The sequence below is a fragment of the Penicillium waksmanii genome (assembly GCF_028829765.1).
Source record: "Penicillium waksmanii strain IBT 27052 chromosome Unknown utg000001l:1.0-4852451.0:1.0-4856178.0, whole genome shotgun sequence".
NCBI classification, from domain to species: domain Eukaryota; kingdom Fungi; phylum Ascomycota; class Eurotiomycetes; order Eurotiales; family Aspergillaceae; genus Penicillium; species Penicillium waksmanii.
Genome location: NW_026643248.1, coordinates 4,441,230 through 4,464,858, shown reverse-complemented (window position 1 = coordinate 4,464,858; position 23,629 = coordinate 4,441,230). Strand labels below are relative to the sequence as shown.

Below are 23,629 nucleotides of genomic sequence, written 5' to 3'. Positions count from 1 at the left end.
TCATTCATAATGACCAAGTAGCTCATTTGAATTGGTTGACCAGGGAGATTCAGGGATCAAATCGGCAAGTTTGTCTGTCGTAATCGCATTTCAATTGCCCAAACATCACATTTTTACTACTTTAAGTGCGCAGAAGGCAACTCCAACTAGCATCATATGCTCGGGACTACTCATTGCGTTTGCTCCATGAGAACTCCCTATCATTGAATTACTCCGGCTGGTATTCCAGCTCCGAAAGCCTCACACCATGATGCAAAAAGCCCTTGACGGTTTTTCGGATCTGGTCTCTATACCTGCCTGCCGCTGAAACTAGAGATAAATTAGTATACGATAGAATAGAGACAGGCTGCAGTGGGGTCACTCACCCATCACCAAGGTCCGGCCTTGCTCATCGCGAATGTTCGGTAGCCTCTCGATTTGGTCCCCCGATGCCTCGAGCGAGACTATGTTGTCATAATCGGGTACACCTTGGTAAAAGCAGGCTCTTTCATGTTTTCCTATTGGCGTCTTATCATGAGCAAGCCCTCTTTCGACGTAGATTGAAATGCTGAGAATCTGTATACGGTTTTCCGTCAATATTAAAGAAAGTTTCCAATTTGAAGCCGGTGACTTACATAGCCTTTATCTATAATATCGTCCTCCAGGAGGGGGTTGAGCAGGTCCTCGGCTGCGCTGACCATTTCTAATTTGTTAGTGCTGCTGCTGGCTGACTGGAAACGGAAGGGTCTTCTCACCAATTGATTCTATCTGCCATACCAAATGCACCCGACGGACATGAAGTGTACAGGTATTATAACCATGTATCATCTTCTTCAGATACGGAATTGTTGCGGCGATCCCGAAACCACTCGCAACCAGTAGCACAGTTTCATACCCGTCAACAATCTCACTGGTACCGTGTGGTCCTGTGAACATGGCCAGGAATGCTACAGGACAGCCAGGAGCGCTAGCGGCAAGACTGAGCAGGTCTGATGTCATGCCACTGCGTGGCTGCACAAACAACTCAATCGTGTCATGTCTTCCGCGCGACCACGATGTGACTATGAAAGGGTGCGTTTGAAGCCACGACCAAAATCCAACTGACGGCATCCACAGGTTGATATACTGGCCCGCATCGATCTTGATAGATCGGGGCAGAACGATACGAATCTGGGCCGCTTTTCTGAGCTTAGGATGTGTAAGAGATCCTTCTGGAGTGAAAGATACAAAGGCCCGAGGAGCGCCGTGGCCCGAAAATAGCCCGTTCGTGTAACAGAAGTTGAGAATCTCCAGCACAGTAGTCAGGGCCAGAATTACCAGCGGCACGTAAAGGTACAATCTTGGCAAGCGACTCTGATCTGGGAGATGTTGCCACGTGCCATACACAAAGAGAGCTGTCAGGGCTTGGTGGCTTCGGAGAAATACTTCATAACACCGTCGGCGAAGCCAGGGGAGAGAAAGGAGGGCAAGAGCGGCTAAAGAGATTGATCCCTATCAGCGTTAGCCCTGAATTCATGACAGCGAGAAGGAAACTTACAATTAGGGTAGATATGTTACGTAATGCCCCAAGAGGAAAACTGAATCCCCGGCTCTGGCATTCTGCAACCACGTGAAAACACAGCAGAGCGACAGACATCCAACCTGTTACCTGATGAATCTTGCAGCAAGTACGCCAGGTGATACCCAGAAGGTCAGCAAGGTAACCGAGGTGAGTGGCCGAGAGGGGAAAAAAAAGGTTGATAAGAGCCAGCTCTCCAGCTCGGCGGCCAGCTTGGGCGACGGAGTGTGTATGGAAGAAAACCAGAGTGATATTGACCAGAGTGTAGGCAGAGTATATGAAAACATTCATCCGGGACCAGGGGCCCCAAATACGATGCCTGTGGATGAGAGCAGGAAGTGTGAGGTGCCGAGAGATCAGAACAGAGCAGGACTCGATCCAGCCAATCATAGTGGTTCGGGTCTGGATTAAGAAGAGAGCTAAAAAGCAACCTCCAACGGCGATCGCATAAATGGATGACACATTCATCCTCAGCGGGGTCTTCAATCACGATGGACCTGGAAGATCGGCATATGAGGGGAGAGTGGACCTTTTTAAATGAAAGGCATTAGCCACGGCATCGTCATGTCCCTATCAGCGATACCTTGCAGCAAAAAGAAAGCATCAGGAACATGAAGCAGAACACTTCAGAGAGCCTCGACTACGTGTTTCAGTGTCACAATTTTCCAGCTACTGCAGACATCAAAATTAATGAGCTGCCGTTGAGAGTGCTAGGAAGAGAGTGCGTCAGATAATGAAGGCTATTCAAAACTCACAAATATATCCCTTCGAACTCTGAATCAACCAATTAGGATCTTCAAGAGCCGATAATGAAATGGAAATGCCATAGAAATGAGGATTTTCTTTCCTTCTGTTCGATATATTGTGAGCCTCTTGGCTATTCTCAGCGATTCTGAGCGCACGACTGTATCTCCCACAATGACAAGTACATGCATAGCTAGCATTGAAAGGGTGCTGCATGGAAACATTCACTTAAATACGGAGGCCCATAACAAGCAGTATAAATAGAGCGGTGAATTGGAAGGGTGAGTGCAGTAAGTTCAACGGACGTTCGAAGAGAGTCCGCATTGTGTGTGCTCAAGCGGAGGCTGGGGTTCGGCTTGGCATTCTTGAACGTGCGAGTTGAGTGGCGGAATCCACACCCTTTGCTTCATAACCGTATTCAATACCTCTCACTGGCTAGGTTGACACTTGAACATGTGTTGCATGTCTATAGGCCGAATAAGTGCAGTCTGCTTCTGCATTTCTAGTCTCGGCATATACAAAAGTGTAGTTTTCACCCAGTCTAACTTCGTAAGAGGGCCACTCATTGCTCAATACTGATGGGGACAATATCATGATAGCACATAAATAGAAAGTTATATTTTCCCTGCTTCTTCCACATCATTCATCTTGAAAATACGTCTTTTTGATTCTTCACAGCTCTAGGAACGGGCTCGTGACTCGAGGAAGCGCGACTTAGATCCTGGGAATAGGATCGGAGGCATGCCGAATCACGGCATTGCTCCTCAGCCAGGGTATAAGTATTCAACGTGCAGTCATATCTACTACCATAATATCCCATCGGACTCTCGATTGGCATACACCCGCAAAGTTAGCCTGCGAAATGACCCCCGACAGATATGTCTCATCCACGGCCCTCGCCGCTGATTGCTGTTCCAGGTGCTACCGTAAGTCTACTATGCACAATAGAAATATTCCTACTAATTCTGAATAGCTTTTCTTGAAAATCCAAGACCACACCAAGCAAAAACACGCTTCTAAATAGGTATAGCCATCGTTGAAAAAATGTCAATAAAGACTGAAAATCCCATTGCCATGTACATACCAGAGTTATTAGATTGAGGAAGCACATCTAGCTCAATTTGTTTCATTTCGCTTTTCCCTTGGTTGTACCAGCTCTGTAAGTCGTCTTTCTAGCTACTATAGTATATGGGTCAACTAAGAATGAACTGAATCTTTAGGTCCTGTGAATCGATTCATTCCAATGAATTCTTTCCAATGATGAGTGTTATGTTGAAGCCTCAATTTCCCCAACGTTCTACCGTTCGTTGACCGTAACTTTTGATCATCAGGATACAGAATGGATGGATGGATGGATGGATGATTTCATTAACCCTGACCCCTCGCAAAAAGTTGGAACTCTGAACTGAGGTACAAGTGCGATGCCCCTTTTCTGTCCAGGGGCAGATATGACTACTTATATACCTAACGGGTGCCTTGATACTACCTCGCACAGCAGCTACCTTGTGTCACTCCTGTACCAGGATCTGGGATCCAACTCAAAATGAAATATGCAGGATACAACTACTATATATATCTCTTTGTAAGTACAGCAATATTCGAAATTGGCTTCCATGTTTTACACAGAGAAATGATCCCACGCCCCACCGCCAAGGCAATGCTGAAACCGCCTAGGCTAGATTCGGCTAGGCTGCAAATCATGCTTGTTTTGAACTGGAAGACGCGCGCGTCGCACGCATCGGCCCTGAAACGAAAGCCAGGGAGCTAGGAACACAGTAGGAAGGGACAAGTAGGAGTTGAATTGTGACATGAAGCGTACACGCGAAATGCAATCCAAACGAGCCAATCAAAATAACCTTGTTGATGACTAATACCCCGCATCACGAACCGGTAGTTAGGCTGGGATCCACAGCGGGTACGGAGTTACACTAAGAGACATTATAATAACGTATAAGTTTAGTTTATTTACCTGTGCACTATCCTGTTTTGAGTCCGAAGTTCTCTAACTAATCCCTTACCATCCGATGATTCTGCACGGAGTCAGCAGAGCTATCTTTTCTGTCGTAATGGTGACCTACCCAGAAAATGGCCAAGTCTCGGCCCGATCAGATGACGCATAGACGAATTTTGTCGACCAGTCAACATAGTAATAGCTGTGCCTTCAGAGCGAACGCGTTGGCTTCGCTTCTTTTATATTTGTATTTGTCCTCAACACTTGCCTTCAACGTTCTATCCCAGTGCGCACTGGGGGCTACAATCAAGTCATCTTCGGTCACTTTACCCACCGTTTTGCGGTTAAGTACCAGTTTCCAGGCGATTGTGTAGCAAATATAATGAGGAGGATACTCATCGTATTCATCGCCTTTCTCCCAATCAGCAAAGGGAAGGAAATTTAGCTTACTTGACTGTCGTCGATCTGTAGTACGATTCCGGGTAGGGCTAGGAGAGGACAGGAGAGAGGGTGTGCGACCAAGATAACCGGGAGTGGGGGCATATAGCGAGTCTTCGTCCCATGGATCATCTATCTGAGGCTGATAGGCATCGCCACCGGAATAACTATTGGTCATCGTATACGTCTTGTCAGGATGAGGGGTCGCCTAAAGCAGAGCCGGAAGTAGTTAGCCGCAGTCCATCGTCTCCAATAAGACACATAGTTAGAATAACAGTGGTGATCATTGCAGAAACCTTACTGACGAGCCTTGGTTATCAAAGCCGAGATCAACCACACCAGGCTCTCTGTTGTACAACGTTGGGAAGAAGCGAAGAGAAGTTGAGGACATATTGCAGGACCCAAGTTTGCTATGTTTGCATCGAACATTCCAGTCTGCCAAGCCCCTCAATTCTAAACTCGTGTATCTTTCATACTGGTATCAGGCAGCGGCTTGGTATTCTTACAGCGTAATTTCAGAACGGTATCTTTACGCAGTAATATTATTCAGCTTATCTGATCATGTGATTAGGGTTTGATATACCATAGCATATACCTCCGCCAAGGAAGGCAATAACGGACGTCACTGTAACGTCACGCTGCCAGGAATCGATATTTCGCGCCATATGAATTGGGAGGATGGATGACATGCTGGGAGGGGGAAAGGGGAGGGCACTCTTTCTGCGGGAATTATTTCTTGAGGGGAGTGTATGTTGAGGGAACTATTTTTGAGGGGGCTATTTTAGAACTGTAATTAAACACAAATACACAACCCACACTTGTTTTATACGCGTTTGGTATTATACCGTTCGAGATCGGAGCTTTGTTACAAGTATTCGGCTAGCCAAAATAGGATTGCGTATCATGTGATTAGGTTTGCAAAAGGCATCTCATATACATCCGTCACGGAAGGCAATAACGGACGGCACTGATCCCTTTCGTACAGGAACATCAATATCCCGTTGGTATACAACAAACAGGCTCGAATTCGTGCCGAACATGTAACTGTCTTGTGGTACCATATTCCTCCACCTCTGCCCAAAGACAAATCCACTCTGATATCTAAGAATTGCACCTGTAACTCAATTTCTATGATTTGCTGTTCATTTTGTTAGCCCCGCAAAGTACATTAGTGGAAATAGGCGTCACCGACATGGGACTCCCAAGCTTACAACTGGCACCAAAGTTCTTTCCAGCCACCGAAAAACCCACATTCCCCGCCGTAATCCGCACAGCAATCTTCAGAGTAGGGTTCCATTCGCGCACAAGTTCTATCATGGCCGGACTCCATCCTGGAACTCTCGACAAGCTCTTCGCCGTCTCGAATTTGACCGATGGAGTCCTGGCCAGTGACGCAAGAAAAAGGGGCTGTTCCCTTCCAATGACAACTCCTGTGCTGGTAGGTGCAAGAAGCAAGTGCGGTAGGAAGGACAAATCCAAGCATAGCCAATGGGAATTTCATGATGTCAAAAAGGTGATGCTCGGGGCTTTCTGCAGAGAGTGATCGTCCAGGTGTGAGAAATGTGAGTGGGCTGGGGAGTGGAAGAATAGAAAGATTGTGGTACTTGTACTGACTCGAAGTAGCAGCGATGATAACCAAGGACAACCCTTTAATTCTGGCTCAGCCAACTTCCTCAGATAGAATGTTTATGCGACGTCAAGGGAGCTCCCTTGACTGAAGTAACACAGTGCAGCAAGGTATTCAGAATGTTCGTGCAACGAGTGACCTAAACTGGCTCTGTTAATTTCTGCCCTCCCCGCCAATACCCTCGAGCGCTGTCCTTGCGTCATTGGCCTGAACAGTTGGACTTGACGTATTTCTGTGTTAAATCCCTTGATAGGCGAAGGTTGACTGCCTACCTACACTCTCGTGTAACCACTTGACTAAAAGAAAGGGAGACATTTTCAGCGCTTCCGGCCGACCCAGACAGCCCATAGCCATGGCCAATAGCAGCTGAGCCAGTGTCGGGACAGCCAACCAACCAGGTAATGTTGTGTTCCCTGATTACGCAAATCAGGCATGCTGTGCTACGCACGCAAAACGGTAACAGCTGTGTCAATCGCTATGACTTGGGCTAATTCTCAAGGAATGCACTCAAGTACTCATTATCAGTCTGTGCCTTGCTTCCGTGGCTTGGGCTTCCAGATAACAAAACACCAAGCCCAGCCGGCCACCACTGAAAGCGCTGCCCATAGGTACATATTCAGCCGCCCACCCTTACTACAGCTAACTTATTCTCTTCCTCATTTATTTCTTCTCTCAGTCATCTTTGTACTATCATGGTAGCAAACAGCATCGCTGCCGAGGCCTCCAAGGGCACAGAACCCTCTGCACCGAGCATGGAACAAGCTCCTGAACCCTCTGACTACAATGTTCAATACATCATGAGCGTGAACCTGCAGGAAGACATGGGGTCCGATATACCACTTAATGATAGACGACTTTCGTACTCGTTGGATGACTCCAGGGGAAAGGTCACGCCATCAAAAGGGGACATATTTGAACAAGAACGAGAAGACTACTGGTTGTTTTCCGTCCATGTGAATGAGGGAGAGATGGATTTTTTGATCGGAGGCGAGAATCCGGCGTACGCGACATGCGCTCCGAATTGGCGCAACATCTCAGACGAAAGAAAGCAGGGCGTCATTCTTCACGGTGACAGATCGGGGGTGTACAGGACGGGCGAATTTCGCTTTGAGAGAGAACGATTTGTCGCTGTTCGGGCTCCCAAGGCGACCAATCCAGCGATAACTGTATGGGGCAGGGGAAATTATACTGCCCTCAACTGGGTTGGGCTGTTCATCCAGTCGTCCGCTCCTGATACAAACGAATTTATTGCGGTAAGAACCAGCAGCAAGATACTCCCAAAGTACGCCGATAGGACTTTGGAGAAAATGCGGGGGACGGACGTGACCGGCCGATCGATCACGCTGTTTCCCAAGCAGCTCTTCGGGACCGATGGGGTAAACAGGGCTACATTCGGTAAATTTGTCACTGGTGACCCTCACAACAAGCTGGGACATGCACACTGGATTCAGAGCAAAGCAGGCGTAAGTACCTCTACTCACAAATATATACATATATATGTGTATACATATGATCGCTCTACATTTTATTGACTAAAGAACAAAAAAAGCCAAACGGCATTCTCAATAAATGCCCAGCATACACATGGAACGCAAACGGGAAAACGGTTATTGAGGAGATCATTAGGGAGGACGTGAAAGGAGATAATCCTGTTCGGCTGCCTATGTTCGACTACTCGAAGGGGTGTATGTTGCTTCCACGGGAACTAAGTGGCAAGAAAATTCTAATTCTCACATTCGGATCCTTGCTCGAGGCGGTTCTGGGCTTAGTCAGGGGCGATATCGCGAGTGTCATAAAGAGTATCACGGATTTCACTGACAAAGCTATTTCGGGCGCCGACCTGAATGGCGAAGGTATGGTCACGGCACTGGTGAAAATTGGGCAGGCGGTATGGGAAAAGAAGAAGAAAAAGATCAACACAGACGGCGTGGACGATCTTGTCACAAAGCTCAGCAGCCTCATTGACACAGATTTTGGTAGTTGCTAAGGGCCGCCTGCTTGGAAGTGCAAAATGATAGGCTCCAGTCTTTGTTTGGTTATGTATGTGTTGTGGGCAAGATTGCTATAGCCCCGGATAAAATGAGTTTGATGTTATTCAAAGGAAGATTAATTGTTCTTGTATCAAAGGGAATAAATTGGGCTATTATTTTCTCCAGCAGAAACTGCACAATCTCATTGTGTCCTAAAGATGCAGCCTCATGAGCATTTCCATACTCCCCACTTTAGGCGTTGGTCTCGGCTCCTTTCTCTAGCAGCAACTGCAAGATATTCTCATGACCATTCAGCGAGACTAAAATGACTGGCTAGGCTGCTGTAGTATTTGTCGATTTGATATCCTTTTCCCCATTAGAAAGTAAAAATTCAACCTCCCGCTCATGCCCGTTAAATTACAGGATGGATGGATGGATGGATGATTTCATTTACGCTGACCCCTCGCGAACGATATGCAGCATACAACAACTGTATAAATACATGATTTCTTCCATGAGATTGTACCACTTCTTAGACGAACTTGGAGCCTCGCCGGAGCCTGTGTTTGTTTCCACTTTGACCTGTGAAAAGGCTTGGGGTACTCCATTACCCCGTGTAATAGTGTCTCCCAACAGAGACGTGATGGGTTTGTAGAGTTGCCGGTACTGGGATTCGAACCCGAGAACCCCAGAAGTGCGGGTGGACCAACCCCGCACTTTCTGTATCAGGACCACTTTTCTGCAGGTTACAGGGCATAAACCACGCGCCCTGCCACCGAGCAACCCGGTTAAAGAAGGTGAGGATGCTGGGATTCGAACCCAGATTTCCGAAGAAATTTCCATGATAGCGACTCTAACCAACTGCGCCATCCACCCCCTTTAAATTACAGGATAGTTCGAAATCAGTTTCACCACTTACTCTTATAAAATCCTTCTCGAACCCTAAACCGAAACATGCTAATCAATTTAAGGCTTGGCTCGGTTTTAAGTATTGAAACGTATTGAAACGCAATATCACGTGATAGACTGTTCCTTTTTCAATTACTTATGATACTTCTACAAAAATACTGGCAGCTCGCGGGCCGTTTCCTTCTGCTTTCCCTAAATCGATCGGCAGCGATCTTCATTAAGTCGTAAGTTCAATCTCATTTCGTGTAGCGAGTACCAAGCCAATCTATTATAGGAAAGATTGCTTTAGGAAGTTAACATACAAAGCAGTAATGGCAGGGTAAACATATCATATTCAAATATCTAGCTTAATTAGGTATGCAGATTTAAGCTCTGCGTTTCCCATTGTAACAATGTTTCAGAATTAGATAAAGTAGTGGGATGGTTCAGACCGAGTGTTTGCTTCTGCTTGCTTAAGCAGACTCGTAGCAAATTGTTGGCTTCGGCATCGTGAGCTGAAGCTTTCCAGGTGAAAGCAAGATTAGCCATAATGTGCAGCGTGTCGGGATGGTTCTCGCCGAGCCTTAACTTGCTCGTCTTCATCACCTGCACCTGGAGCTGTTCGGCCTCCTCCCACCGGCCCTGGTTTCTAAACGTCGCCGCTAGGCTAGCCATGCTTGCCAGGGTGTCAGGATGGTCCTCGCCGAGCTTCGTCTTCCGAAACTCTATCACCTGCGCGTCAAGTTTCTCGGCCTCATTTAACCGTCCCTGACTCCTATATGTGGATGCTAGGTTTCCTAGGCTCATCAACGTCGAAGGATGAGCCTCGCCGAGCATTCGCCTGCTTATCTCTGTCACCTGTATTTGTAGCTTTTCGGCTTTCTCCCATCTGCCTTGGTTCCAATAAGTCAATGATAGATTGGCCATGCTCATCAGGGTGTCAGGGTGATTTTGGCCGAAATTTGTTTTGCGAATCTCCATCACCTGTATCTCCAGCTGCTCAGCCTCCTCCAACCTTCCCTGGCTCCGATATGTCAATGCTATATTGGCCATGCTCGTCAGTGTACTAGGATGGTCCCTCCCAAGCGTCGTCTTGCGAGTTTCCATTACCTGGACCTGGAGCTTCTCAGCCTCATTCCACCGACCTTGGCTCCAATACGTCAATGCTATATTGGCCATGCTCGTCAGTGTACTAGGATGGTCCCTCCTAAGCGTCGTCTTGCGAGTTTCCATCACCTGGACCTGGAGCTTCTCAGCCTCATTCCACCGACCTTGGCTCCAATACGTCAATGCTAGGTTGGCCATAGTTGATAGTATGCCCGGATAGTCCCCGCCGAGCTTCGTCTTGCTCGTCTCAATCACCTGAGCCTCAAGCTGCTCAGCTTTTCCCCACAATCCCTGGTTCCTATAAGTCGATGCTAGATTGGCCATGCTCGTCAGGGTATTAGGATGGTTCTCGCCAAGTTGAGACTTGCGAGTCTCCATCACCTGGACTTGGAGCTTCTCAGCCTGCTCCCATCGTCCCTGATTTCTGAACGTCAACGCTAAGCTAGCCATGCTTGCCAGGGTGTCGGGATGGCTCTCGCCGAGCTTCGTCTTCTAAGTCTTCATCACCTGGACCTGCAGCTCCTCTGCCTCCTTCCATCGGCCCTCCAAACGATACGCTATTGCCACCATCGCAGTGCTATCGAGGGTACGTTCGTCCTCTGCTCCAAAAAGCTTCAATCTCTGCTTTCTGGATTTACATGCCATTGCCTTGGATTCTGTAACATCCCCAATTTCCTGTGCGTACCAGGAGCCTCTGTAAAGCACAGCAGCCCATTTTTGTAGAGAAGCTTGTGATTTTGGTCGTTGTGATGCTGCCAATTTCACGTGTGGGAAAAGCGATCGACACTCTTCCCAGTTCTCATAGTCACCTGTCGGGAATCTAGCATATAAAGTTTCAATGAATCTTTCCTTCCACTCTTCACCCCGGCCATATGTTTTCAGCCATGCGCGCACCGTCAGCTGCACTAGCCGGTGCATCGTGAACATAGTGCTGTCTTCACCGGTATCAATGAATGAAAAGTCTCTGAGAGTTGCAATGTTGTCCTCGAAATCATGATATAGGTCAGAATTTGACGAAGTATCCGTATCCTCTTCACTAGAAATGATTGCAACTTCCTCTGGAGAACCCAGAATACTATAATTGGTTTTCCTAGCCTGAACCCGTAGTAAATACTCTGGAATCCCTTGCCGATCGAAGAAGCTCATAAGAGAGAGTAAGTCAGCGGCAGGCCGCTTGATTCGTCGGATGTAGGCAAACGATATTTGCCATGTAAGCAAAATCGAGTTCTTTGCTTCCCAGTCTCGGTGAATATGACCTGCCTCATGATTTAGAAGCATAGTAGCATGGTGGTCACTCTTTTGAAGCTTTTCTAGGTATTGAGATACCGAGCAGCGAGGGGAACGATGAATGATATAGCTAGCAGCTTGGACAATCGCGAGGGGCATATATTCAAGCTCCTCGACTAGCCGCATCATGTCCGGGCTCTGAGTATCTATGTCGAGCTTGTTGCTCAATAGAACTAGAGCTTCGACCATATTCATAGGTTGCACATCAATCAAATTCTTCGTATTTCCTGTTATTTTCAAGGCTACATCTTTGCTCCGGCTTGTGATTATAATGGAACCATTCAAGCTTTCGAGAAGGTACCTCAGCGGTGGCTGTGTAAAGGCATGGCTGTGAGCGTTTACTTGGGCCTCCGTACTCATCGCCGAAGGTCTGCGAAGGAGCTCGTCGTCATCTAGATTATCCAAAACAAGAACCCATTTTCCAATATTTTCATCTTGCAGCCAATTTGCGACAAGTTGAAAGATATTAGCGTTCCGGTCCTGACGCCCGGGAATTTTAGCTCGTTCGGCAAGGTCGCGTAAACTTTTCTCGCAGCGAGCCTTATTACTTGCATGAACCCAAAAGACCCAAGTTTTGGCCGATTGCTCTCAAACTCGATGGCAATACTCAATAGCAAGTCGTGTTTTCCTACCATGGCATAGAGTTAGCGTTGAAGCGACTACTCTGGACTGGTGTTGCCTGACCCCACGCCTCCAAGACCAACGAGAACTATTCTCGATCCCAGGACTGAAGATTTCTCGTGAATTCGATCAAGGAGTGTGTTGCGATAAACAAAGTCTGGGTCGTGCGAGAAGGGGACAGTCGAAAGTGGCTCTGGCTGGGGTTCTGGGAGCCCGCTATTAGTCAACTTTGACGCGCTTGGAATTGTTAAGCGGGTCGTTGGAAACTTACCTTGTCCAAGATTTATCGTCCCTTGATTGACCCCAACTTGGAGTCCACAACTTGCGTCGCCGAATGACACAGAAGCCATTCTCAACACGACATGGACACAGTGCTTGCGTTTTTTGAGAGAAACAAGGGGCTCGAACTCCAACTATCCGTGCTTCCTAATGCATCCCTCTTACCGCCCTTGTCTCCCTGAGCTTCAACTCTAGTCCAAGCTTCACTAACAAATCAAATACCCACACATCCCCCAACATCTTACCGGCAGCTTGATGTCCCAAGGAACTAGGATCCCGTTCACCAAACAAAGTAACCAAAGACATATGACCGCCAATAACAACAAGAATCAAGACCCTAACACTCCACGGCGGAGGGCCAGCAATATCATCTGCAACAGATGAAAGCGAAATGTATCTTCGGGTTCACAAACATTCCCACCCTCGAGACCATACATGCCTAATACAGAAGCTATTTTTATGTTGTAATTTACAATTGTACTGGAATACTGCCAAGATAGGGGCTCAGGGGCAGAGTAACTTCATTAGGTATAGAGTGTTTCGAAAGAGGGTTCGAGAGAGAATCTCTCTAAGTTAATGGTGAAACTGATTTCGATCCATCCTGTATGCCAGATTCAAGACACTCATTGTTGGTAGGAGCACCGAGCAAAGTGCTAAAGCAAGATAATTCTGTTCATCGTTGTTTTCGAAAGAAAAGTACAGATTGTCACTTCAGGAAAAGAACACCCTAGGCAATTTTTGTTGTAGCTCAGAGGTATTAATTGTCTTTTTCATTCTAGTGGGAAACATGAGGCTATATATACAGCGAGAAGATCAAGTTGATTGGAAATCAACTTGGTTCTTCGTATACATACTTCGGGATTAATTCCGATGGTTCGGCTTGGTTCCTGATCTGCACCAGCCTCATATCACAACAATGATTCAAGGTAACATAAAACTTTACGTGAACAAGGAACATGTATAGTGGACTCTACAATCAGGCTGAAGGGCATAACACAAAGCACCCCGGAGTATTATTGATTCTATCAATTATTTGGAGCAGGTCTTGGCTTCTTCGAGGACTCCCTCGAATACTAGTCTCTGACACCACGAAGAGGTGCCTGCAATCGCCAGAGGATCAGGACGAGGGCCGCGGCGCCACGGGTCGCCTAATGAGCGCAAATTTGATAACGCAGGGCTCAAGGCTGCATGGAAGCTCAAGATTATACAATCACAGGGCTCAAGGCTGTGAGGGAGCACATTTATACAACACAGGGCTCATTGGCTGTGAGGGAGCACATTTATACAACACAGGGCTCATTGGCTGTGAGGGAGCGCACTCTTACAATCGCAGGGCTCATTGCTGCGAGGGAGAACTTGTTGACGCAGCACTCTCCTGCGGAGAACTTGGTGACGCAGCGGTCTCCTGCGGAGAACTTGGTATCGCAGCGGTCTCCTGCGAGGCAAACTTGATGACGCGGAGCCCGCCTCGCGAGGCACACTTGATCACGCAGAGCCCGTCCTGCAAAAGACACCCCAAGGCTGCGAGGCCCGGAGTGTGAGGAGGAAAGTCCTACTTTTCTTTTCGACAGGAAAAGAGCGTCTTTTATGCTATTCGGAGTAGGGGTTTCGGCAGCGACCACTTGCGTACATTTTGCCGAGTCCAGAGATTTGACTTCAAATTCGCACCGGGCGACCCTAATTTCGTGGGTGTTGAGGCGGTTTATCAACGTTGAAATAAGAAATTTCAAGAGTTTGGAGTCGAGAGCGGGCGCAGTGGATGGATCCACCTGGAGCCGTGGTTGGCATGATGCGATGCGTGACAAATCATTTGCCTCATCAACATTGATTCACCTGGCTCAAACGGCCTGCAACGCACTTGGTATGAGGTTTAGACTGAAGTCGCATGCCATGGGCTAGTCGCCGTGGCGGCTTAATCTCTCGTGGCAGCAGAAGTCTGCCAATATTCGCTCGGACCGTAGCCAATCAATTTGCAAATCATTGGTCTCATCATTGCTCAACGATGTGAAACGGTTTTCACGCAGCTAATATGTAGAGTCGTTCCATGGAAGACTCGCCATGGCAGATCGCTTGCCTGCCCGCGGAATTTTTCGCCTGTAAAACTTTTGCTCTCGCCCCGTGAGAGAAAAATGATTTCCCTCAGCCTAGCCGATTTATTTTCCGTCGCAAGTCGCAGTCACTGCAACTCGTCATGCCGCCCAAATCTTTATTTCACTTGCCAGCACAGGATGACCAGGGTACTTCGTGTACCCACACCTATAAATCGACCGAGGTACCATCGATGAAGAGATGTCGGCGCCGACCCCGTCGTCGGAACATGAGTTCGTCGTGCCCCAATACAGTACAGACTCCGCCGCTGACCAGCATTCATGATCTCCACAATGCATCGCTAAAGCATCTTCGGATCTTCTCAAAATTGAATAATTTTATAAATGACTGTCGAAAGTCCTTGAAACGCTTTTTAAACATAGCCAGGGACTGAAAGCTAAGGGCAAGCTTTGGAAAGCGACTAGATTGCCTTCGCTAATTGCGATCGATAGAGTTTGTAGAGGTTTTGTTTCCCACACTAGGACCGCAAATGATGCTCATTCCTTTCCGAGCGCAACATATGATCCTCCAAGCCCTGCAACGCCACCGGTGAGCACTCCGCCTTCCATGCTAGAATCATGGCTTGCCATTCCTCCTGACTGACTATTCTAGCTATAACCTCTCCGCCTTCCACTAAGTAATGCTTCTAAACTATGACCGTGATCGCAGCAGCGATTTTCGCATTGCCATTGCTTGTTGTGCAACCTCCAGCGTCCTGATAGCCAATATTAAACCACACTTCGGATCAGATAGAGATTTAAGAACACAAATTACGATCAACAAGTTCAAAATTAGTACAGTATGTGAATCGTGTTTCAAAACTCGGGACCGTTATCCCGCCGCGCATGTAATTTGGCACCCTCGACCACGTCCTAACTAAGAGCGCATGGAAATCTCGACGATTGCCAGAATTGGCCTAGGCGAGTTTGGAGAGTTGCAAGCACCCCTCCCTTTACAGATTGATCCATTGATTTCTCTTCTAGGAGGCTTTCGACCCCATGCAGAATTCGCATGGTGTGGTGAGGTTTGTACCATCACTGGTCTGCCGACGGCGTTCCTTGCGCTTTCTGGACATCGATCTGGGTCTTGCATCAGTCACACGGCAATCCTGGCTGTAGGACCCCGAAATAATGAAAAAGGGTTTCGGATACTTACCTCTGTCGCCTAGTCGGTCGATTCTTTCCCTTCTGCTGTCCTGTGTTCAGCCCACTATTTCAGTTAGAAAGCGTACTTGTTGATAACGGGGTGTTGTAACATACCGTGGGATTAGTGCTTCAGCCTGATAATTCCAACTGGGTTGCTTTAGCTCCGACGACTGGCTCCTTTCAATGGACTCAGACCGAAATGTTGGACTCGGTCTGCTCTCAGGCTTTGCAGCTGGGGGAAGTGCGTGATGATGCTTTGTCGGGGTCGTCGTACGAGATGGGACCTCAGGCTTCGAAGAGTCTGCGTGTTCTGAAGTGCAGTTCTCGCCCTCCAAGCTATCATACCGATCGTTGTCACTTCTCAAAAGGTCGCTGGAGCAATTTTCGGAGAGTTTCTTGTTTTTGGCCATCTTTTGCGAATGGACTCTGACGCGGCTCAAGATGAGGGACTATCAAGAAAGAGGATTCTCAGAATTAAAAGTGAAAAGAAGAACTTGTTTGCTGCTTAAAACATAAACAGAGAGAATAGTATTGTTCTTCATGAATTCTAGCCCTTTTAAGTTGCCTAAGAATTGCCGGAGGCGGCGGGTTGAGTTTCAAGTGGAGCGTCGGTGACTGGAGAGGCTTTCAAATTTTCAAATGTTAAAGTTAGGTCGTCACCAGTGAATGATCCCCTGCGTATGCGTTTTACCAACGAAAACTTCCGCTCATAAACGCAAATCAACACCTCACTCATAAAAATACCGGTGGGAGAAATTACATAGCGTTCTAGTCTGATAACTGACATTGTACAGGATCCCCTCCCGCCCAAAGAGTTTCTGTGGTGAACCTTTCTGGCAAAAGACAGAAATGAATCGCCAATGCCAGCGTTCCATTGATCCGGAAAAATTACAATAAGACCATTCTAAGAATAATGTATGTATCGAGATTTTGTCATGGGAAATCCAGCATTACACTCTTGCATAAAGCTTCCAGTCCCCTTTCGAGCCTGTTCCATTCAATAAAATATCGGGATGAGCAACTGAAAAATTCCATGAGACGTATTTTGCAAGCGCGACTAGTATCAATATACCGTTTCATTATGCGGAATATTGGGAGCAAGGTAAAACGTAATTGATAGACTTTAACGGAGCAGCTTATTGTTATCAAAGAAACTCAGCAGCTTTCATCTTCCAATTAATCAATCTTGGTCATTGAAGATCTGGAATCATTTGCTATCTCAATTAAGATGAATTGCTGCCTTCAGGAAATCCGCGGTTTGCCTCGGAATTCGAAGGTTGTTAAGTGCAAATCTAATCTTAGGTGCAGTTTTCGATTTGATGCGAAAGACCAGATAATAGTCAATTCAACCACCGAGTGAAGAAACCTTTTTGCCCACAATGTGGACCCTCTTTCAAAAATGATAAAAAGATCTTATATAAAATAAGCGCTCAATCAACAAATATTGGTCTCAATACAGAGAAGTGAGATATGAGGGTCTCATTGAGTTGGTTGGGTACCGAACTCCAGTCTCTTTTGCTCCGAGTAGTTCTCTGGCCAAGAAGATGCGACCACATCTTCGAAAACTGGGTACTCTTTAATTAATGGCTGGATGGATAGTCCTGGGCAGCTATGCTAAGCTACTTGAACTCGTTCCATATTCCCTGGGCCGCGTGTGGAGGAGCTTCTGAAGGGACAGTAGCGTACGCTGTCGTGACCAACTGGAATCGTCCGGTATACATAATGAGTCCCTGGATAAGGGGCACGAGGAATTGAGTATATGCGGGAAAAAGAGGTTAAGGTTTGTTATTAAGGGAGTCATGTAGCATTAGAAAGAAGAATAAAAGATAGCCAATTGAGTAGAGGTTTGGTAACGGATGCTGTTCGGCTGTTCCAACCGTATCTCGAATGAATAATTCAACAAGAACTGCGACGTTGACATCGAATATTTCTTGGTTGTTCACGAGTCGCGTCCTCAACCCGAAAGGCTTTGACCCATTTATGAATCGGTTTTCGAAGCCCTGGTCGACTGGTCCGCACCCGCTTTTGACTCCTGTAAATCCTGGCCCTAGCGACCCGCGATCTAAGTGACCGAAGATCATGCTTGGAGCGTTCTCCCTGCAATACATGCCTTCCACGGCCAGACACACGGTCTCTGTTATCAGGGGTCTTCTGGTCCGAGATACAGGGTTGTTGCGCTCCATCGCATGTACAGTTCTTGTTTTCATCCCTATCGGTATCTCCAGAGTCGTCCTCATCTTCACTATCCTCCTCCATATGAGCCATCGCGTTTCTGTTTACAGGTTTAAATCAGCGATCATTTCACGCATCTTAGGCATGGAGTTCCACACGAAAACTCTATGAGTGAAATACTTACCCTTCCGGTAGAGCAGATCGATTCATCATTCTGGGCTGACGAACGGAAAGCGCTTTTCGCAGGCAAGCCATGCTGGCTCGCTCCTGCCTGCAATGAACGGTAGTCCCATAGTAGTCCACGGCAGCCGGTTCCTTTGGGATTGAATACCCCTTTACCAAAAGCTTAGATGTACCCAACACAGCATTATTTCTCCCCAGGCCTTTGGAAACATGCGGTCTGGGAAGGTGGACTCCGTACCGTCAAGGATCCAGAATATGCAAGTGTGTAACAGTTCGGAATCGCCAGCCGAGGAACAATTCGGCAAACACAGAGGAATGTGGGGCAGACAACTAGCCGCAGCGGGCAGAGAGAAGCGAGGCAAATGTTTCTATCGATAGACAAAATGGAATTAGCTTACTCTTCTTTTCATCATGTTCAAGTTAGTTGTGGAGTTTGATTGAATGTGCTAAATGCACCATGACGCTTTGGGAATTTTCAAAGATCGAACGTCTGTACGAGAACAAGCGGTACATACTGTAGCAGGATGAGGTGGCGTTTTATGACCATTCGAGGTGGCGGAATCCGGCGAGGGCTTGGTGTTCAAGGCCACTCGGTTGGCATGACATGGGGTCTTTCTGAGTATGTTGGTGGGTTGGCTGTCATCTCTGGATAGAGAGTTATGGCTATGGCATAGAGACTGTGACACCAGCCTAACGTGGTATATCAGCAAGAGAAGGAAGGATAAAATGACAGAAGAAATACATACCACCTTCTCGAGCCGCTAGATGGTATCACGTTCATGTTCATCAATGACGTCTCTAATTTCATGTAAGGAACGGCTTCCTCGATTACTGGGCGTGCAGGTGTTAATCAAGTTAAAAACGTTCTTCAAATGTTTCTCCCCAAATCATAGGAAAATCGGCGATGAATGTAGCGGTTATTACTTCGATACATTGATATGTTGATCTTTTTAACGATTTTGTGCGCGAGTACTGCTAGCTAAGGAGAATAATTGTAACTCAGCCGTCACGCCTAGAAGAGAGGTCACCAATTTCCCGCCTCGCGCGGTCCCCGAACTTTTCATTGCGGCTTTAGAGTAGGTTTGATTCAAAAAATTACGATGTATTGAAAACCGTCCGTAATCACCTGGTATCTTTACATTCCCAGAAACCGCATTGTGGAGCCCGATGATCCTTGCGCAATTTGAATGCAGCCGAATAAACCCATCAATCCAGTCCCAGCCAACCTACAGATCTAGACCTCCGACGATGAGCGCCATCCGTATACCGAGAGAAGTGACTACATTATTCCTGGGAGCTGCGCTGGAGGCTCAGGGGCTCAGACGGCTGGTGATTGGCAAGCCACTCCGGTCGCACAGGGCCAGCGATCATGCAAATGATGCATAGCGCCTGCAGATTGGTATATCTATGACCCCGTCGCCTGGCTCTGGTGATTTATTTTCAATTTTCTTCGATCAAGATGAACGGTATTTCGCAGGCTAGCTATGGCAGCCAGAAAGGTTTATTCCATCCCTATCACCACAGTCACAAGCTGTTATTCCGTTACTAACTGAGATGACCCTACAGCCATCCACAAAGCACCTTCTTCATCCTTTAGCACTGCATCTACACAGCACGAGGTCTCCATGAATGATCCAAGCGATGATGCCGACCGAGAGATAGAAAAGCTTCAAGCAAAAAGGCGAGATTGGCGCAGGAACGAATTCCAACAACTCCTCAATCATGAGACAGACAAACATCGACTGCAATGTTTTGATCTCGCTCCTAATAGTAGCTCTGCGTCCGGAGAACACAGCACTTCTGTCAGCGCAGAAACTCCCATACCACGTGAAAAGCTTTGGGAAACAGGCTTGGATGATATCTTGAACAAAGGCCCTTCCAAGGTTGCTTCTGAGCTCTCCCAAAGAAGCCTCGAGAAATTAAAGCAGATCGTTTTTGGCAACTCCGTTCGAAAAGCTTTGGGCTTATCCTCTGACCAGATCAAGACATTGTTTTGGACATATGAAGTTCTTAACGCCAAGCTTTATTATGATTTGATCAAGTCCCCGCAGCATCTGAATCGATTACAAGATCTCAAACAGGTAATTCATGTTTACTGTCTGCGCGGCTTATCAATGGACTTTCTAATCATGACTAGAGCCTGGAAAGGTTGAAAAGCGACCCTCTCATCCACGCCACCATCGAATATACTTGGCAAGAGGCTGCCCGAGCAGTACTGCAATGCCCGGTACATGAGGGCCTCAATGGTAGCGGAGTAGGTGGATTGGCTTCCAGGTTAGAAGTAATTCTCGACAAATTCATAACCCGACCCCTCCAGGAGGTCCTTGAGAGAGCCGATTCGGCAGAAAGAATACTGCAGGACTTGCAGGTTCTGAGAATTCGCTTGCGCGATTCTTTGAGCCCCCTTGAGGCAGACTGGAGCTCGCCACTCAACAACAGAAATGAATTTCTGGAGCAGTTGCGATGGAACGACGTTCCGGCTCTTGTGCGCCTCATATCACGCAAAGACATGGGTTTATTTAGAGAGTATGTGCCTATCGTCTTCACCAAAGATGGAGCTCAAGCGCGTTCCATCTTGAGCTCCCGGTGGAATCAGCTGATGGTGGAGGTGAAAGAGTGCATGGCTGCTGAGATTGGGCTGGAATCTAAAATTGATGGTCTTGCTCAGGTATGCTGGAACCGTCTCAATTTCAATTTCAACTCTGACAGCCCCTTTTAGGCCCTCCACGATATTCGCAATTACTATTCCTTGACGGCTGTTGTACAAGGTATACAGGCGAGCGGCCTAAGCACAGCGTGCTCACGTAAATACGGCAAGCTCATTGACCCTACTGGTGGCTATGAAGCCTATTGTAGCGGCATGGGCGGGAGCCATGCGTTGCATTTTCTTTTACCTGCATTGTCCGCATTTACGCGGAAAGATTTGACTTACGCAGAAGTGGTTACAAGGGATCTTTCACTTTACATCGAAACTCATCGTTGTCCAGAGGATCCGCCCATTAGATTTAGTTTCTTGGCTATATTTACTGCATGCTTCAGATGCTAGAATAGCTCAATCACACATCCATGCATTCGCAGGCATAACTGCGTTTGTTTCACTGACACACAAATAACGACCCATCTCGATTAAATAATAGCCTGCTCCTCGGCAGCGGTAAATTCCGGCGCAACAAACCTAGGTCGTGTATGATTAGTGTTGAGCTTGCATCTTTCTTCCTTGTGGTAATACCTTTTCTTTGTTTTGAACACATAGTCAGTCTTCAAATATCGTCTATTGGTCCAGCGCCCCGGTTTATCGCTTCCTGGGGGCAACTCTTCGATCTGGGGGAGCCCCATTGCTTTGAGGTAGGCAGAAAGGAAGACTGCCGGGGTCTTCGACGACAGGCCCATATGTGTTTGATCGTTCATTTCCCAGCAATGGGCATCAAAGTCGGTCATCTTGTTGAAATACTCCAAATCCTGGTCAACACATTCGGGACAAACGTGTGCCATTCCGGAAGACAGAGCAATTCGCAGATAAATCAGGATCTTAGATTCCAAAGGGTCGTTTGCCTGGGAGGCAGTTTTCTCGACGACGACGTCTCTTGTAAAAGCAGCAAATCGTTCGCGGGGCAGCTCGAGTCCTGGCTCCTTATCTGTTGGTTTCCACCCGATGATTCTCCCATAGCTACGCCGGAATTCAGATTCCTCTCTCTCTGAAATTCCTTTGTGATCCGCGGTGTCCTTCAGTGACTTGAGGTGAATTTTCAAGTCACTCATTCGGGAGTATGACTTGAAACATGCTGGACAAACGTAGCTTTTGTCCGCCTTTTTCAACATGCCTTTCAATATGAAAGCCTTTTTTTCGTTGCTCGACATGGGGGGAAGACAAGAAAAGAATAACTGGGTAATGATAAAAATACTATTTTGTTAATGCGGAAGACAGGTTATTAGAGGCCTGGGAGTATATTGTCAAGTTAAAGAACACGTTCTCTATTGGGCTTGTAACAACGCATGGCCTTCATTAAGCCAGTGGATACACTACGTTTACATCGAGTTTTCTTATTCCTCACAAGGGAACTGAAATGGTTTCGAACTGTCGCAATTTGGCTGTGACAATTTGAGAGAATATTGCGGGTGGTGCAGCATCATTTTCCGCGATCTAAGAGGAGAGACGCAGCGAAATGCATGTTGGGTAAAATAATCCTAGATTTTGCTGCTAACAGATTTTAGCAACCTTTGTCAAGGTTGAGTACTACATTCCTCTCTTATGAGAAATCCTGAGTCGTTTCCTTGGCCGTCACCAGGCACTTTCTGCTTGGCTAACATATCTTTCTCCAGCTGGGACAAGGAGCAAAAAAAGCGACGCAGAAAATGAGTTTCGAAATGTGCAACACGACTGGCTCACAAGTCTCATGAAGAATTTGTAATTCTAGCCATTGGAAGCGTAGCCAGACTCAGAGCTGCGATTCGGAAGCCTCCAACCACGAGTCACATTACACCATTGTCATTCTTCTCTGAGCCCGACCATTTCATCTCCATCACCCTTCACTCGGCTAAGGGTCTCCTCCGCCACGACTGCATAATACCTCCCAAAGCCTCGGAAAAACCATCCAAAGGCCTTGCAGTGCTGACTATTAGTCCAAGAGCGACGTATTCTCTGGATCGCTTCTGCACTTTCAACACACTTAGCTGCGTAACACCGAGTATGTGGCGAGGTGTCTCCATGAAGATACTTCTCAAGGAATGCTATATAAACACAGAGAAGGAGATAGTGGAGCGTATATTGCAGGATGTCCAGTTGCACAACCCGAACTTCAAATTGTGGATCAGAAGCATTGAGCTCACTAGAGAACTCGGCGAAAGATGATTCGATGTAAGACAGCTGACCAACAAGGCCGAGTAGGCTCCATGCTGAGAAGAGGCCGTACCGTGTATTGTACATAATGTTGTCTGACACTTCGAGTAGCTTGAAATAAAACATGGTAAATTGATCTTCCAATGGCGAAGGTTTCTATGAGTGCATTGTCAGCCTAGAAATTACAATAGAATCATGGCAGTGGGCACTGACCAAATACCCTTTACTTCGGAAGAATTCTTGCTCGAGGGTATTGCCATGCACCTGCTGGTTCATGGAGAACAGCATTTTGAGCCTCAACCAGATATTCCGATATTCTTCGCAGGTTTGGGACCGATCGCAGCACGGCTCACAGTCTATCACGTCCGCCATATTACAAGCCATCTCAAGATCCACCGATACGTCATTACCGCGATGAAGTCGACCGTAAATGATGAGTATCATCGCCTTCAGTGCCGTCTTTGATGGTTGAAAAGGAGGATTGTCTACCAATAACGAATCCCAAGCAGCCTTTTCATATCGCTTTGATAGGACGCTAGAAGGGGAAATTCTGCCTGGGTATTCCTCTGCTTGGCATGCGAGTGCCAGGACGGCGAAAAGTAGGGATAGCCAGGAAAGAGGCGCGACATCGGGATGTTGATGGAAAATCAGATATTCCCTCTCAAAATCTGCATGAGACAAAATGCAGAATAGCTGGTTATCCATTAGCAGAAGAAATCATCGTCGGTCAGGAATACGAAACTGGAGAAACCAAT

General features: G+C 47.1%; 9 protein-coding genes across 9 annotated transcripts; 2 read left to right on the top strand and 7 right to left on the bottom strand.

The window, feature by feature from the left end:
• Positions 1-208: 208 nt before the first annotated feature.
• N7481_001544 (ferric reductase family protein) lies at positions 209-2,005 on the bottom strand (the record flags this gene model as incomplete). Its single annotated transcript, XM_057260763.1, has 5 exons — positions 209-309; positions 366-555; positions 615-682; positions 735-1,470; positions 1,517-2,005. 5 exons carry the CDS (start codon positions 2,003-2,005, stop codon positions 209-211), a joined length of 1,584 nt encoding a protein of 527 aa, XP_057128595.1.
• Positions 2,006-6,989: 4,984 nt separating this feature from the next.
• On the top strand, positions 6,990-8,284 carry N7481_001543 (uncharacterized protein; the record flags this gene model as incomplete). The annotated part of the gene is made up of 2 exons (XM_057260762.1): positions 6,990-7,760; positions 7,847-8,284. 2 exons carry the CDS (start codon positions 6,990-6,992, stop codon positions 8,282-8,284), a joined length of 1,209 nt encoding a protein of 402 aa, XP_057128594.1.
• Positions 8,285-9,527: 1,243 nt separating this feature from the next.
• On the bottom strand, positions 9,528-10,712 carry N7481_001542 (uncharacterized protein; the record flags this gene model as incomplete). The annotated part of the gene is made up of 1 exon (XM_057260761.1): positions 9,528-10,712. One exon carries the CDS (start codon positions 10,710-10,712, stop codon positions 9,528-9,530), a length of 1,185 nt encoding a protein of 394 aa, XP_057128593.1.
• Positions 10,713-10,754: 42 nt separating this feature from the next.
• On the bottom strand, positions 10,755-12,520 carry N7481_001541 (uncharacterized protein; the record flags this gene model as incomplete). Its single annotated transcript, XM_057260760.1, has 4 exons — positions 10,755-12,029; positions 12,098-12,177; positions 12,250-12,375; positions 12,442-12,520. The coding sequence occupies 4 exons, from the start codon at positions 12,518-12,520 to the stop codon at positions 10,755-10,757; spliced, it is 1,560 nt and encodes a 519-aa protein (XP_057128592.1).
• Positions 12,521-15,516: 2,996 nt separating this feature from the next.
• Positions 15,517-16,092, bottom strand: N7481_001540 (uncharacterized protein; the record flags this gene model as incomplete). The annotated part of the gene is made up of 3 exons (XM_057260759.1): positions 15,517-15,616; positions 15,693-15,746; positions 15,797-16,092. 3 exons carry the CDS (start codon positions 16,090-16,092, stop codon positions 15,517-15,519), a joined length of 450 nt encoding a protein of 149 aa, XP_057128591.1.
• Positions 16,093-17,457: 1,365 nt separating this feature from the next.
• Positions 17,458-18,067, bottom strand: N7481_001539 (uncharacterized protein; the record flags this gene model as incomplete). The annotated part of the gene is made up of 3 exons (XM_057260758.1): positions 17,458-17,744; positions 17,812-17,954; positions 18,039-18,067. The coding sequence occupies 3 exons, from the start codon at positions 18,065-18,067 to the stop codon at positions 17,458-17,460; spliced, it is 459 nt and encodes a 152-aa protein (XP_057128590.1).
• Positions 18,068-19,496: 1,429 nt separating this feature from the next.
• Positions 19,497-20,756, top strand: N7481_001538 (uncharacterized protein; the record flags this gene model as incomplete). The annotated part of the gene is made up of 3 exons (XM_057260757.1): positions 19,497-19,536; positions 19,604-20,118; positions 20,175-20,756. The coding sequence occupies 3 exons, from the start codon at positions 19,497-19,499 to the stop codon at positions 20,754-20,756; spliced, it is 1,137 nt and encodes a 378-aa protein (XP_057128589.1).
• Positions 20,757-21,163: 407 nt separating this feature from the next.
• N7481_001537 (uncharacterized protein) lies at positions 21,164-21,796 on the bottom strand (the record flags this gene model as incomplete). The annotated part of the gene is made up of 2 exons (XM_057260756.1): positions 21,164-21,212; positions 21,267-21,796. 2 exons carry the CDS (start codon positions 21,794-21,796, stop codon positions 21,164-21,166), a joined length of 579 nt encoding a protein of 192 aa, XP_057128588.1.
• A 727-nt stretch (positions 21,797-22,523) lies between these two features.
• On the bottom strand, positions 22,524-23,162 carry N7481_001536 (uncharacterized protein; the record flags this gene model as incomplete). The annotated part of the gene is made up of 3 exons (XM_057260755.1): positions 22,524-22,650; positions 22,705-23,030; positions 23,088-23,162. 3 exons carry the CDS (start codon positions 23,160-23,162, stop codon positions 22,524-22,526), a joined length of 528 nt encoding a protein of 175 aa, XP_057128587.1.
• Between the last annotated feature and the right edge of the window lie 467 nt (positions 23,163-23,629).